This window comes from Oryctolagus cuniculus, chromosome 11 (assembly GCF_051225735.1).
Source record: "Oryctolagus cuniculus isolate XC-2025 breed Fujian yellow rabbit chromosome 11, ASM5122573v1, whole genome shotgun sequence".
Lineage (NCBI taxonomy): Eukaryota > Metazoa > Chordata > Mammalia > Lagomorpha > Leporidae > Oryctolagus > Oryctolagus cuniculus.
This window is the reverse complement of record NC_142877.1, coordinates 58,289,312-58,304,003: the sequence shown is the minus strand read 5'-3', so window position 1 is coordinate 58,304,003 and position 14,692 is coordinate 58,289,312. Positions and strand designations below refer to the sequence as shown.

General features: G+C 40.0%; 1 protein-coding gene and 1 pseudogene across 1 annotated transcript; both read right to left on the bottom strand.

Moving 5' to 3' along the window:
- Positions 1 to 396: 396 nt before the first annotated feature.
- LOC100344978 (olfactory receptor 6C2-like) lies at positions 397 to 1,334 on the bottom strand (annotated as a pseudogene).
- An 11,151-nt stretch (positions 1,335 to 12,485) lies between these two features.
- Positions 12,486 to 13,424, bottom strand: LOC149123484 (olfactory receptor 6C2-like). The gene has a single exon (XM_089309050.1). It carries the CDS (start codon positions 13,422 to 13,424, stop codon positions 12,486 to 12,488), a length of 939 nt encoding a protein of 312 aa, XP_089165176.1.
- Positions 13,425 to 14,692: the final 1,268 nt, after the last annotated feature.

Sequence of the window (14,692 nt, the reverse complement as noted above, 5' to 3'; positions counted from 1 at the left end):
AATTAATTCTTTGAATAATTAAGGACCAGATATTGTAATATTTCCATGACAAGGAAGAAATCATTTTTAGGTCTTTAGATTCCGCACCATGATATGGCTCTCTAGGAATACAACTTTTTCCTTTATTCGTGTTTTTTTATGACACTGAGCATTGGAGAATCTAATCTGTGGAGCATGCAATAATTGAGGAAGCCATTCTGAATAAAATAAACTTAAAAGGTAGCAAAAGACATTGGTTGGTTTTGGTGTTTGGATTTTCAGAGAGAAATGTTCTTGTGGAAAGATTAGATTGGTGATTCTTTTGAATAGTAGCCACATATTTGTCAAATTCATTAATGTTGCTCAAGGGCTATGGCGATGTAAATTAGAGTTAGTGTCAACAAGCAGGAAGTGTTCTCACCTGTTGGTGAGAAAGGCGATCCTTTTCACAGTGATCTGAAAGGCTTCCTTCACTTGTTTGTTTCGAAGCGCATAAATGAATGGGTTAAGCAAAGGGGCAACTGAAGTTATGAGGACTGACACCACCTTATTCATGGCCACTCCTTCCTTTGCTGAAGGTTTGATGTAGATGAAGATGCAGCTGCCATAGGAGATGGAGACCACAATCATGTGGGAGGAGCAGGTGGAAAAGGCCTTCTTCCTTTGCTGAGCAGAGGGGAACTCTAGAATGGTCTTGAGGATGCATGCATAGGAAAGCACTACACACCCTAGGGTAATCATGAGGGTCAGTATGGCCAAACTCAAGACGACTTTCTCAATTAACACCGTGTCAGAGCAAGTTATCTGTAGAATGGGAGATGCGTCACAGCCAAAATGATCGATCACATTCGAGGCACAGAATTCCAGCTGGAGGCCCATGCTGAGAGGTGGGAGGACAATTAAGAGGCCAGCGAGCCAAGAGCAGAGGACAAGGATGAGGTAGCCCCTGGTGTTCATGATGGTCGTGTAGTGCAGGGGCTTGCAGATGGCCACGTAGCGGTCATAGGACATGGTGGCCAGCAGGAAAAACTCTGTGGCCCCTAGGAGGACCACAAAAAATAATTGGGTGGCACAAGCGTTGTAGGTCACGGTATTATCTCCAGTTGTCATTGTGTACAGGAATCTGGGAATGCAGACTGTGGTGAACAAGACTTCTAAGAAAGAGAAATTTCGGAGAAAAAAATACATGGGGGTTTTAAGGTGAGAATCCAGAAGTGTGAGGTGATGATGGTGAGGTTTCCAGCCACACTGAACAAGTAGGCGAGAAACAAAAACACAAAAAGCAGAACTTGGAGTTTTGGGTTGTCTGTCAGTCCCCGCAGGATGAAGGTTGTTAAAACTGTCTGATTTCTCATCCCTGCCTTGTGCCAAGTCGAGAAGGACTGGACCTGCAGAGAGGTGTCACGGAAGCTGGCGTTAGAAGCTGACAAAGGTCCTGCAAGCAAGCTCCTGTGCACTTCCTCTTCTTTTACTTGGTCATCAATGTGTAGCACAGCCGTGCCTCTGTGTAGGAAACTCCTATGGGAAATATCTAATAGAACTTAGATTTCTAATATTAGATTGTAAATCATATTTTTAAATATGTCTAGTAAAAAAAAAACAAAGAAAACATAAATCGTATGCCCGGGATGCAGTTTCTCAACAATATTGCTTTGACCTACAGGTTTTATTTTATGTTATTGTGGATGAAATCCTGACCAATTTGAAATTTTCTTCCTTCTCATCATCATCTATGTTTGTTTTTTTCTACCATAGTGAAATGCTCAGTTTTCAAAAGTAAGAAGTGTCAATGGGCTAGGATTTCATGTTGAACGTTTTGTGTTGTGATGAAATTCAACAGGAGCACATTCATTTACAAGTGTTAGTTCTTTAGGAACGTGATTTTGGGGTGGGTGGGCAAGAAGAAGTGGCGGGAGGTTGGATCATGGGGACCCACACGAGTCATGGAGGAACAAGGGGTTCAGTGCTCCACAGCACAGTGGGCGGCTCTGTCTCACAATGATGTATTATAGGGTGCATAAGGAACTTGAAGGGAGGAGCTGCTGGGCTCCCACAAGAAGATAAAGTCCTGGGAAGGCCTGATTGCCTGGTTGATGTTTCTGCTGCCCCATGTGTATTGAGAGTTTGCTTGGCACCCCCTGAAATGTTCAAGTATTGCAAGGTAATAAAAAATTAAAAAAAAATTTAAAAAGTCCTATTTCTGCTTCACGTTGTCTCTCAAGAAGATGAACATTTATAACACAAAGATATATCTTTGTTTTGTCATTTTTGTGTAGAAGTGAAAGAAAATATTTCTAAGCCCGGGGTTGGCATTGCTTAGGCAGAAGGGTTTCTGAATCCTCTGAATTGGTATGAAGACAGTTTTTCTGGAGCCTAATTGTGAACTGACTTGGTCGTTTTGTGATGTGTTGGGTCGGGGCAGAGCTCAGAGGGTTCCACCCTCGCTTTCAGTAGCACCCAGTCCTCAGAATCCACATAGGTTTTTTTTTTTTAACTTTTATTTAATGAATATAAATTTCCAAAGTACGGCTTATGGATTACAATGGCTTCCCCCCCATAACGTCCCTCCCGCCCACAACCCTCCCCTCTCCCACTCCCTCCCCCCTTCCATTCACATCAAGATTCATTTTCGATTCTCTTTATATACAGAAGATCAGTTTAGCATACATTAAGTAAAGATTTCAACAGTTTTCTCCCACACAGAAGCATAAAGTGAAAAATAATAGATGATTTTTTAAATGATGATGAAATCAGATCAGACCCATTGTCATGTTTAATCCCAGTGAGAGTCAAGTTGGTAATTGATAATTTCTTCTTTTTTTTTAACCGAAGATCAGTTTAGTATACATTAAGTAAAGCTTTCAACAGTTTGCACCCTCATAGAAACACAAAGTGAAATATACTGTTTGAGTACTCGTTATAGCATTAAGTCTCAATGTGCAGCACATTAAGGACAGAGATCCTACATGAGGAGTAAGTGCACAGTGACTCCTGTTGTTGACTTTACCAATTGACACTCCTGTCTATGGCATCAGTAATCTCCCCATGCTCCAGTCATGAGTTTCCAAGGCTATGGAAGCCCCTTGAGTTCTCCGACTCTTATCTTGTTTAGACAAGGTCATAGTCAAAGTGGAGGTTCTCTCCTCCCTTCAGAGAAAGGTACCTCCTTCTTTGAAGACCTGTTCTTTCCACTGGGATCTCACTCACAGAGATCTTTTTGCCAGAGTGTCTTGGCTTTCCATGCCTGAAATACTCTCATGGGCTTTTCAGCCAGATCCGAATGCCTTTAGGGCTGATTCTGAGGCCAGAGTGCTGTTTAGGACATCCGCCATTCTATGAGTCTGCTGAGTATCTCGCTTCCCATGTTGGATCACTCTCCCCTTTATTTATTCCATCGGTTAGTGTTAGCAGGTACTAGACTTGTTTATGTGCTCCCTTTGACTCTTAGTCCTTTCATTATGATCAATTGTGAACTGAAATTGATCACTTGGACTAGTGAGATGGCATTGGTACATGCCACCTTGATGGGATTAAATTGGAGTCCCCTGGTATGTTTCTAACTCTACCATTTGGGGCAAGTCAGCCTGAGCATGTCCCAAATTGTACATCTCTTCCCTCTCTTATTCCCACTCTTATGTTTAACAGGGATCACATTTCAGTTAAATTTCAACACTTAAGAATAACTGTGTATTAATTACAGAATTAAACCAGTCATATTAAGTAGAGCAGACAAAAAAACTACTAAGAGGGATAATGTATTAAGTTGTTCATTAACAGTCAGGGCTATGCTGATCAAGTCACCGTTTCTCATAGTGTCCATTTCACTTCAGCAGGTTTCCTTTTTGGTGTTCAGTCAGTTGTCACCAATCAGGGAGAACACATTGTGTTTGTCCCTTTGGGACTGGCTTATTTCACTCAGCATGATGTGTTCCAGATTCCTCCATTTTGTTGCAAATGACTGGATTTTGTTGTTTCTTACTGCGGTATAGTATTCTAAAGAGAACATATCCCATAATTTCTTTATCCAGTCTACCGTTGATGGGCTTTTAGGTTGGTTCCAGGTCTTGGCTATTTGAATTGAGCTGCAATAAACATTAGGGTGCAGACAGCTTTTTTGTTTGCCAATTTAATTTCCTTTGGGTAAATTCCAAGGAGTGGGATGGCTGGGTTGAATGGTAGGGTTATATTCAGGTTTCTGAGGAATCTCCAGACTGACTTCCATAGTGGCTTGACCAGTTTGCATTCCCACCAACACTGGGGTAGTGTCCCTTTTTCCCCACATCCTCGCCAGCATCTGTTGTTGGTAGATTTCTGAATGTGAGCCATTCTAACTGGGGTGAGGTGAAACCTCTTTGTGGTTTTGATTTACATTTCCCTGATTGCTAGTGACCTGGAACATTTTTTCATGTGCCTGTTGGCCATTTGGATTTCCTCTTTTGAAAAATGTCCATTGAGGTCGTTGGCCCATCTCTTAAGTGGGTTGTTTGTTTTGTTTTTGTGGAATTTCTTGATCTCTTTGTAGATTCTGGTTATTAACCCTTTATCTGTTGCATAGTTTGCAAATATTTTGTCCCATTCTGTCGGTTGCCTCTTCTCTCTCCTGACTGTTTCTTTTTGCAGTACAGAAACTTCTCAATTTGATGCAATCCCAATAATTGATTTTGGCTTTGACTGCCTGTGCCTCCCGGGTCTTTTCCAGAAACTCTTTGCCTGTGCCAATATCTTGAAGGGTTTCTCCAATGTTCTCTAATAACTTGATGGTGTCAGGTCGTAGATTTAGGTCTTTAATCCACGTTGAGTTCATTTTTGTGTAAGGTGTAAGGTAGGGGCCTTGCTTCATGCTTCTGCACGTGGAAATCCAGTTTTCGCAGCACCATTTATTGAATAGACTGTCCTTGCTCCAGGAATTGGTTTTAGATCCTTGATCTAATATAAGTTGGCTGTAGATGTTTGGGTTGATTTCTGGTGTTTCTATTCTGTTCCATTGGTCTATCCATCTGTTTCTGTACCAGTACCATGCTGTTTTGATTACAACTGCCCTGTAGTATGTCCTGAAATCTGGTATTGTGATGCCTCCGGCTTTGGTTTTGTTGTACAAGATTGCTTTAGCTATTCAAGGTCTCTTGTTCCTCCATATGAATTTCAGCATCATTTTTTCTAGATCTGAGAAAAATGTCTTTGGTATCCTGATTGGGATTGCATTGAATCTATAAATTGCTTTTGGGAGAATGGACATTTTGATGATGTTGATTCTTTCAATCCATGAGCATGGAAGATTTTTCCATTTTTTGGTATCCTCTTCTATTTCTTTCTTTAAGATTTTGTAATTCTCATCGTAGAGATCTTTAACGTCCTTGGTTAAGTTTATTCCAAGGTATTTGATTGTTTTTGTAGCTATTTGAATGGGATTTATCTTAGCAGTTCTTTTTCAGCCATGGCATTGCTTGTGTATACAAAGGCTGTTGATTTTTGTGCATTGATTTTATATCCTGCCACTTTGCCAAACTCCTCTATGAGTTCCAATAGTTTCTTAGTAGAGGTCTTTGGGTCCCCTAAGTAAAGAATCATATCATCTGCAAAGAGGGATATTTTGACTTCTTCCTTCTCATTTTGTATTCCTTTAATTTCTTTTTCTTGTCTGATGGCTCTGGCTAAAACTTCCAGAACTATGTTAAATAGCAGTGGTGAGAGTGGGCATCCCTGTCTGGTGCCAGATCTCAGTGGAAATGCTTCCAACTTTTCCACATTCAGTAGGATGCTGGCTGTGGGTTTTTCATAAATTGCTTTGATTATATTGAGGAATGTTCCTTCTATACCCAGTTTGCTTAGAGTTTTCATCATGAAAGGGTGTTGTATTTTATCAGATGCTTTCTCTGCGTCTATTGAGATAATCATATGGTTTTGCTTCTGCAGTCTGTTAATGTGGTGAATCACATTGATTGATTTGCGAATGTTGAACCATCCCTGCATACCAGGGATAAATCCCACTTGGTCTTGGTGGATGATTTTCCTGATGTGTTGTTGTATTCTACTGGCGAGAATTTTATTGAGGATTTTTGCGGCTATGTTCATCAGGGATATTGGTCTATAATTTTCTTTCAGTGCTGCATCTTTCTCTGGCTTAGGGATTAAGGTGATGCTGGCTTCATAGAAAGAATTTGGGAGGATTCCATCTTTTTCGATTGTTCTGAATAGTTTGAGAAGAAATGGAATCAGTTCTTCTTTAAATGTCTGGTAGAATTCAGCAGTGAATCCATCTGGTCCTGGGCTTTTCTTTGTTGGGAGGGCCTTTATTACGGTTTCAATTTCTTTTTCAGTTATGGGTCTATTTAGGTTTTTTATGTCTTCCTGGTTCAATTTAGGTAGGTGCATGTGTCCAGGAATCTATCCATTTCTGATAGGTTTCCCTGTTTGCTGGCATACAAGTCCTTGTAGTAATTTCTGATGATTCTTTTTATTTCTGTGGTGTCTGTTGTTATGTTCCCTTTTTCATCTCTGATTTTATTGATTTGGGTCTTTTCTCTTCTTTTTTTAGTTAGTTGGGCCAATGGGGTGTCAATTTTGTTTATTTTTTCAAAAAACCAGCTCTTTGCTTGGCTGATATTTTGTAATGTTTTTTTTTTTTTTTTTTTGGATTCAATCCTGTTAATTTCTTCTCTGATTTTAATTATTTCTCTTCTCCTACTAGCTTTGGGTCTGGTTTGCTGCAAATTTTCTAGGTCCTTGAGATGCGCTGAAAGCTCATGTATTTGGTGCCTTTCCAATTTCTTGATGTAGGCACCTATTGCTGTAAACTTGCCTCTCAATACTGCTTTTGCCGTATCCCATACGTTTTGATATGTTGTGTTGTTATCCTCATTTACTTCCAGAAAGTTTCTGATTTCTTTTTTGATTTCTTGAATGACCCAGTGTTCATTCAGGAGCATGTTGTTCAGTCTCCATGTGTTTGCATACTTTCTGGGGTTTCCTGAGTTGCTAATTTCCAGCTTCATTCCGCTGTGGTCTGAGATGCTGCATGGTATGATTCTAATTCTTTTAAATTTGCTGAGACTTGCTTTATGACCTAGTATGTGATCAATCCTAGAGAAGGTTCCATGCACTGCTGAGAAGAATGTAAACTCTTTAGATGTAGGATTGAAAGTTCTGTAGATATCTGTTAGATTCATTTGGGCAATAGTGTCGATTAAATCTGCTGTTTCCTTGTTGATCTTCTGTCTGGATGATCTATCCATTTCTGAGAGTGGAGTATTGAAGTCCCCCAGTACTATTGTATTGGAATCTAAGTCTCCCTTTAAGTCCCTTAACATATCTTTTAAATAGACTGGTGCCCTGTAATTAGGTGCATATACATTTATAATAGTTACATCTTCCTGTTGAATTGAACCCTTAATCATTATATAGTTCCCCTCTTAGTCTCTCTTAACAGTTTTTGTATTAAAGTTTATTTTGTCTGATATTAATATGGTCACACCTGCTTTTTTTTGGTTTTTGTTGGCATGGAATATTTTTTTCCAAACTTTCACTTTCAGTCTGCATGCCTCTTTGTTACAGAGATGTGTTTCTTGTAGGCAACAAATAGTTGGGTGTTGTTACTTAAGCTAGTCAGCCAGTCTGTGTCTTTTAACTGGACAGTTCAGGCCATTCACGTTTAATGTGACTATTGATACATAGTGACTTTGCCCTGCCATCTTCCCGGAGATATTTTCTAGTATATGCTTTGAGCTTCCCATGCTCTTTTACTGGTAGGTGTTCTTCCTTTCCCTTCTTTCATATTGATGGCCATGTTTCTGTGTTTCTGAGTGTAGCACATCTTTAAGTATCTTTTGCAGGGCCGGACTGGTCGAGTGGCCACAAAGTCTTTCAATTTCTGTTTGCTATGAAAGGTCTTTATTTCACCTTCATTCACAAATGAGAGCTTAGCAGGATATAATATTCTGGGCTGGCAATTTTTCTCTCTTAGCACCTGTACTATGTCTCGCCATTCCCTCCTAGCCTGTAGTGTTTCTGATGAGAAGTCTGCTGTGAGTCTGATTGGAGATCCTCTGAGAGTAATCTGACGGTTCTCTCTTGCACATTTTAGGATCTTTTCTTTATGTTTCACTGTGGTGAGTTTAATTACAACGTGTCATGGTGAGGATCTCTTTTGGTCGTGTTTACTGGGGGTTCTATGAGCTTCCTGTACTAGGATGTCTCTGTCCTTCTCCAAACCTGGAAAGTTCTCTGCTAGTATCTCACTAAAAAGGCCTTCTAATCCTTTCTCTCTCTCCATGCCTTCAGGAACTCCTAGAACTTGAATATTGTTTTTTTTGATAGTATCCTGCAGATGCCCAACAATATTTTTTAGATTTCTAATTTCCTCTTCTTTTCTTTGGTTTGACTGTATGTTTTCCTGTGCTCTGTCTTCTAAGTCCGATATTCTCTCTTCTTTTTCACTGACTCTGTTTTTAAGGCTCTCTAATGTGTTTGTCATTTGATCTATTGAGCTCTTCATTTCATTTTGATTTCTTTTCACTATCACACTTTCCTGTTCTACTAGTTTCTGCGTTTCATTTTGATTCTTCCTTAAAATTTCATTTTCATGAGAGAGATTTTCAATCCTGTCCAATAAGGATTTCTATAGTTCAAGGATTTGCTTTTGAAAAGTTCTAAATGTTCTTATCATAAATTTTTTGAAATCCGTATCTTGCATTTCTTCTATCTCATCATCTTCATAATCTTGGCTTGGGGTGTTTTGTTTATTTGGAGGTGTCATAGTTTCATCGTTGATCTTGTTCCCTCGATTTCTTTTTTTTTCTTTTTCTTTTTTTTTTTTGAATTTTTATTTATTTATTTATTTAATGAATATAAGTTTCCAAAGTACGAATAATGGATTACAATGGCTTCCCCCCCATACCGTCCCTCCCACCCACAACACTCCCCTTTCCCACTCCCTCTCCCCTTCCATTCACATCAAGATTCATTTTCGATTATCTTAATATACAGAAGATCAGCTTAGTATACATTAAGTAAGGATTTCAACAGTTTCTCCCACACAGAAACATAAAGTGAAAAATAATAGATGATTTTTTTTAATGATGATGAAATCAGATCAGACCTATTGTCATGTTTAATCCCAGTGAGAGTCAAGTTGGGAGTTGATAGTTTCTTTTCTTTTCTTTCTTTTTTTTTTTACAGAGGATCAGTTTAGTATGCATTAAGTAAAGATTTCAACAGTTTGCACCCCCATAGAAACACAAAGTGAAATATATTGTTTGAGTACTCGTTATAGCATTAAATCTCAATGCACAGCACATTAAGGACAGAGATCCTACATGAGGAGTAAGTGCACAGTGACTCCTGTTGTTGACTTTACCAATTGACACTGCTGTCTATGGCATCAGTAATCTCCCTATGCTCCAGTCATGAGTTTCCAAGGCTATGGAAGCCCTCTGAGTTCTCCGATTCTTATCTTGTTTAGACAAGCTCATAGTCAAAGTGGAGGTTCTCTCCTCCCTTCAGAGAAAGGTACCTCCTTCTTTGAAGACCTGTTCTTTCCACTGAGATCTCACTCACAGAGATCTTTTGCCAGAGTGTCTTGGCTTTCCATGCCTGAAATACTCTCATGGGCTTTTCAGCCAGATCTGAATGCCTTTAGGGCTTATTCTGAGGCCAGAGTGCTATTTAGGACATCTGCCATTCTATGAGTCTGCTGAGTATCTCACTTCCCATGTTGGATCACTCTCCCCTTTATTTATTCCATCGGTTAGTGTTAGCAGGTACTAGACTTGTTTATGTGCTCCCTTTGACTCTTAATCCTTTCATTATGATCAATTGTGAACTGAAATTGATCACTTGGACTAGTGAGATGGCATTGGTACATGCCACCTTGATGTGTTCCCTCGATTTCTGTGTTTATTGCTTGGCATGGTTAATTCTGTTTCCCTCAATGTGAGTTTTTTTTTTTTTTATACTGTGTCCGTGTTAAGTGGACTGCCTGCTGTTGGAGGAGCCTTGGAGGCTTGAGATGGGTGTGGCCTGAGAGCTCTGCTTGGTTCTTCAGGGTTACAGGTGTGCAAAGGTGACACCCTCAGGTTATGCGTGGTAAATCTCTCTCTTTTTATTTATTTATTTATTTATTTAATTTATTCAGGGGGTAAGTAATACCTCACCGCACGGCTGTGCAGAATTGATGGTATTTAGCTTCCGATCTCTGGCTTCTACCCAAAGAGTCTGTGCAGGCTCTGTTTCTCCTCTGAACTCCCACTGGGTTGCCTAGGCTACTGAATTGTAGCCTTAACTCTCCCCTTTTATTGTGTATATCCCAGCTCTTTGTCTCTTGCTAGCTTTTGCAAGGTTGGCAGAGAGTGGAACTTGTCTGTACCTGTACGCCCCCCACCTTTTTATTTATTTATTTATTTATTTTTCCTTCTCTCCTGTGGTCAGTCTGTTGAACTTTCCCGCTTCAATGCCCGCTTCCCTCTAAAATTCTGTCCGCTGTTTCCCCGCCAATGTCTCGGGTTACTGAGCTCACCTCCGCTTCCAGAGCTGATGTGTGGACTCGGAGCCCTGGGCATCCCTCCTCTCCCCGCTGATGTCTGTGTCACATCGACTCCCCTTCCCGCACTCCACATAGTTTTTTAAATTAGCATTGATAGATAGTCCTTGCTAACTTAGTCTAAGCAATGTTACCTATTCACACTGTCACTTTAGTAGCTGTAAAAATGATTAATACAGTTCTTTTTTCCTTCATCCACTCTCTACTGAGTGAATTTTTAAATATGTTTCTGACACTTTGACCTACTTGTTTTTGGGACAAACTTCACTTAGTTTTCATTTGGGACAGAGGCTGCCAATGGCCTGGATTGTTTAGGTTCAAGGAGAGTCTGAATGCTATAATTCCCAAGAAAGAGTCAAGAAGGACTTAAATAACAGGTAGATAATAAAATGAAATCCCTGTATAGTCATTTATAATACTGGTATCTGATTTCTTGATGTTCATGAATATTATTGGATGGATATGTCCTTCCTACAGCTTTTCATTGACCTGTTTCTGTAGTAATAGTCCCTTTCATGGTAGTTATGGCTAGGATGAAGGATAAAGTGACCAAAGCAGGAAATTTTTAATGTTATGTTCCTTCAGAATAGGAACTTACTAGACATGATTGTCAAACTCCATTTGGAAGTATCACTTAGATCTAACTGAACACCAGATTTAAAAACTGATTGTATGCACCCTCTGTCTGTGTTTAGGCCATGTGGAAAATTGCATCATAACAATTGCACACTTATTTTGGTAACAGCTCTTGTTTAGGAGTCCTTGAGAAAACCAAAGTTCGAGGGGCATCAAGATGTTCAGGTGGCTTGTGTGTGCTTCCTTCTGCACTCTTGCGTTCCACTTATGTCAGCCCCCAGCTTCACCCTGCACAGAATGCATGGATAAGGGCTCATGTGCACACACATACAACTCACACATTCACACCCACCTGTGACAATGGACAGTCTGATGGTAGACAGTTCAAGAGACAATTCTAGCTTAGGGTTTCATTGCCTCTAGTAGTAGGTCAGGCTCACTACCCCTCTTCTTCACAGAGTCTGATACCAAAGGCATCTGATACAACATCTCCTATTTCCTCTGTTCAGTGGGAGAGAAGCGTGGTGTAGAGACAAAGGAATATTTCTTCCTGGTTTGTCTGAGGAGCTCACCTGAATTTCCTGGGCAGGGAGCCTGCCTCCCTGCCACTTTCTACAGTAGCAACCATAGCATTATATTGCCACCAGTGTACAGGGAACCTCTGCTTGAACAACAAATAGTCCTTGGTGACCATGTTTCAGAAGTGACTAATGAATCAGTGGCAGTCTCATTAACAATGTGAAAACGCAGTTAGCAATGGGGCAACATCCTCAGAGACTTTCAAGGTGGTCTGATGTCATGTGGACTCTGTTTTGATTTCTTTGTTGAATCATTTTCTCTCCTTGTATTAGACACTGTGCCGGCAATGTGTGTGTTTTTGTATGTATGTGTATATATATATATATATATATGAATATCTATCTTTAATGTAAATTTTATGTAAAGTAAAAAAAATAGTCTTTTTAAAATTACAGTTGAGGCACATCAGGAGCAGAGAAGTGACCCATGAAAATACTCCACAGCAGTAGTGTAGGTTTTGAACATAAGTTTATCTCAACACAAAGATCTTGCTTCTTCAGCATACCAAACTAGCTCCTTGCCCCAATGTTTGGAAGGCTTACCAGCATTTAAATTGCAAACTCAGTGTACTTGCAGTGCTGTCTACATTTCTTGGTCCTGAGAATAAAATGGACATGTTGTTATAGATATTTGCTGAAGATTCATTCTTATATATTTCTAAATAGGATGAGTAGAAAGGTTATATCTGCATGAAGATTGGGCTCTGGTTTAGTAGAATCGGGCTGTGACGTACAACCATGAGTAACACAGAGTTAGGGGACAATGAGAGACATATAAAGACTTATTTTTGATTTGTCATTTTGCATCTGGTAGGCCTTTACTTCCTTGAGATGGCTGCAATCTTTTTGTTCAGGTCTTTGAAAGCTTGTATCACCTGCTTGTTCCTCAGGGTGTAAATGAAGGGGTTCATAACTGGAGTAACTGAGGTGGTGAGCACTGCCACCACCTTATTCAAAGCCACCCCTTCTTTTGCAGACGGCTTAATATAGATGAAGATGCAGCTTCCGTAAGTGATGGAAACCACAATTATGTGAGAAGAACAAGTGGAAAAAGCCTTTGTCCTCTGCTGAGCGGAAGGGAATCTGAGAATGGTCCTGATGATGTGTGTGTAGGATGTAATCACACACCCTAACGTGAACAGAAGCGTCAGCACAGCCAAGATGAAGACCAAGTGCTCCAAAAACTCGGTGTCGGAGCAGGTGATCTTCAGCATGGGCCCTACATCACAGCCAAAGTGATCTATGATATTAGAGTCACAAAACTCGAGATCAAAGAGCAGAATAAATGGTGGGATGACGATGATTAGAGTGAGCATGACACACCCCATGAGGATCCTGATGCAGACTCTGTTGCTCATGATGGTCATGTAATGCAGGGGTTTGCAGATGGCCACGTAGCGATCATAGGACATGGCTGTCAGGAGAAAGAACTCAGTCACATACAAGAAGAAAACAAAAAACAGTTGAGTGAAGCATGCATTATAGGTCATAGTATTGTCCCCAGTTGCCATTGTGTAGAGGAATCTGGGAATGGAGACACTTGTGAAAGAGACCTCCAGCACAGATAAATTGCGGAGGAAAAAGTACATGGGTGTTTTGAGGTGAGAATCCACCAAGGTGAGAATGATGATGGCCAGGTTCCCAAAAATACACAAGAAGTAGGTCAGAAACAGAAAGACAAGAAGCAGTATCTGTAGATTTGGATCATCCGTTAGTCCCACCAAGATGAATATTGTTGATGCTGTATAATTTCTCATTACAGATTCCTGGCTATGGCCTGGTCTGTGTGCAGAAACATGAGAGAAGTTAGATTGGAGGACGGGACCATCAGCATGAGTCTACAGTGGGTGAGGTGAACATTTAGCTAAGCCATGATTTTATTGTATTACTTGTCAATCAAGAGTTGAGGGGTGATTTAACCAGTGATACACAGGACTGCCACTGTTGAGTGTTACAGCAGAGATAACACGGGGTCCTTATTAATGTCTCTTTATTACCATGTTGATGTAGTATCGAACCATTATGAAAGGCTTTTTTTTTTTTTATGAAGAGTGCTATAGAAATGAAGTTATTTTACATGATCTGTGTTCATGAACAGAAAAATGCTCTCTCCTCATCTGGGTTTTTTGAGGTAAACAGGACCGACCACAGTCAAGGCTGTAAGTTAAAATCATTCTGCTCTTGGCCTCTTTCCTCTGTCTCTGTGTTGATCCCACAGTGACCTAAGGATTAGGTCTTTCTGCTTTCTTATGCTTCTAAACTGCCCAAAAGTCTATTGGAAGCCCAAGGTAAAGGCGCAACCAGAGTGGTTTTTTTTTGAAGATCTCTTGAAGCCTCTCACTGGAGTTCCAGTTCCCTTGGGACAATATTCAGACTGCCTGCTCTGGTTTTTTAGGTCCTTGATGATTGCATTTCCATGTAATGGTCCTAAATCATCCCTTGCTTGTTTTGCTGTGCTAGTCTTCTGTTCTGTGAAGATGTTATGCTCTTTTCTACTTCTGGGCTGCTGTAATGTTTTCTCTTTCCTTGAAATTTTTTCACTGGTGGGTCATATTATGTATGGTTTTAGCTTAAATACAGCTTCATTCAGGATATTTTCCTAAAGAGTTTTGTCTAACGCTCTTCTTTATGCCGAATGTTGTAACAAGCTGCACTACTTCCTTTAGCGTTTCTACTGTAATTTTCAATTATATGTTATTTACTTTTTAAAAAATCAGTCAATCAGTTCTATCTATTTCAGGACATTAGATAGTATTTTTTTTTTAAATAATACCTACTTTGTTGCAAAGAGTTCAAACATGAGATGATATCTGCAACATAATTTTTTAGTTCTGGAACTGTTGAGAGTTTGGTCTTTCCTTAAAATCTGATTGCATATTTTTTAAAACTTCTTTGACAGGTAGAGTTATAGACAGAGAGAGAGACAGAGAGAAAGGTCTTTCTTCCGTTGGTTCACTCCCCACATGGCTGCTATGGCCGGCACTCCACCAGCCTGAAGCCAGGAGCCAGGCACTTCTTCCTGGTC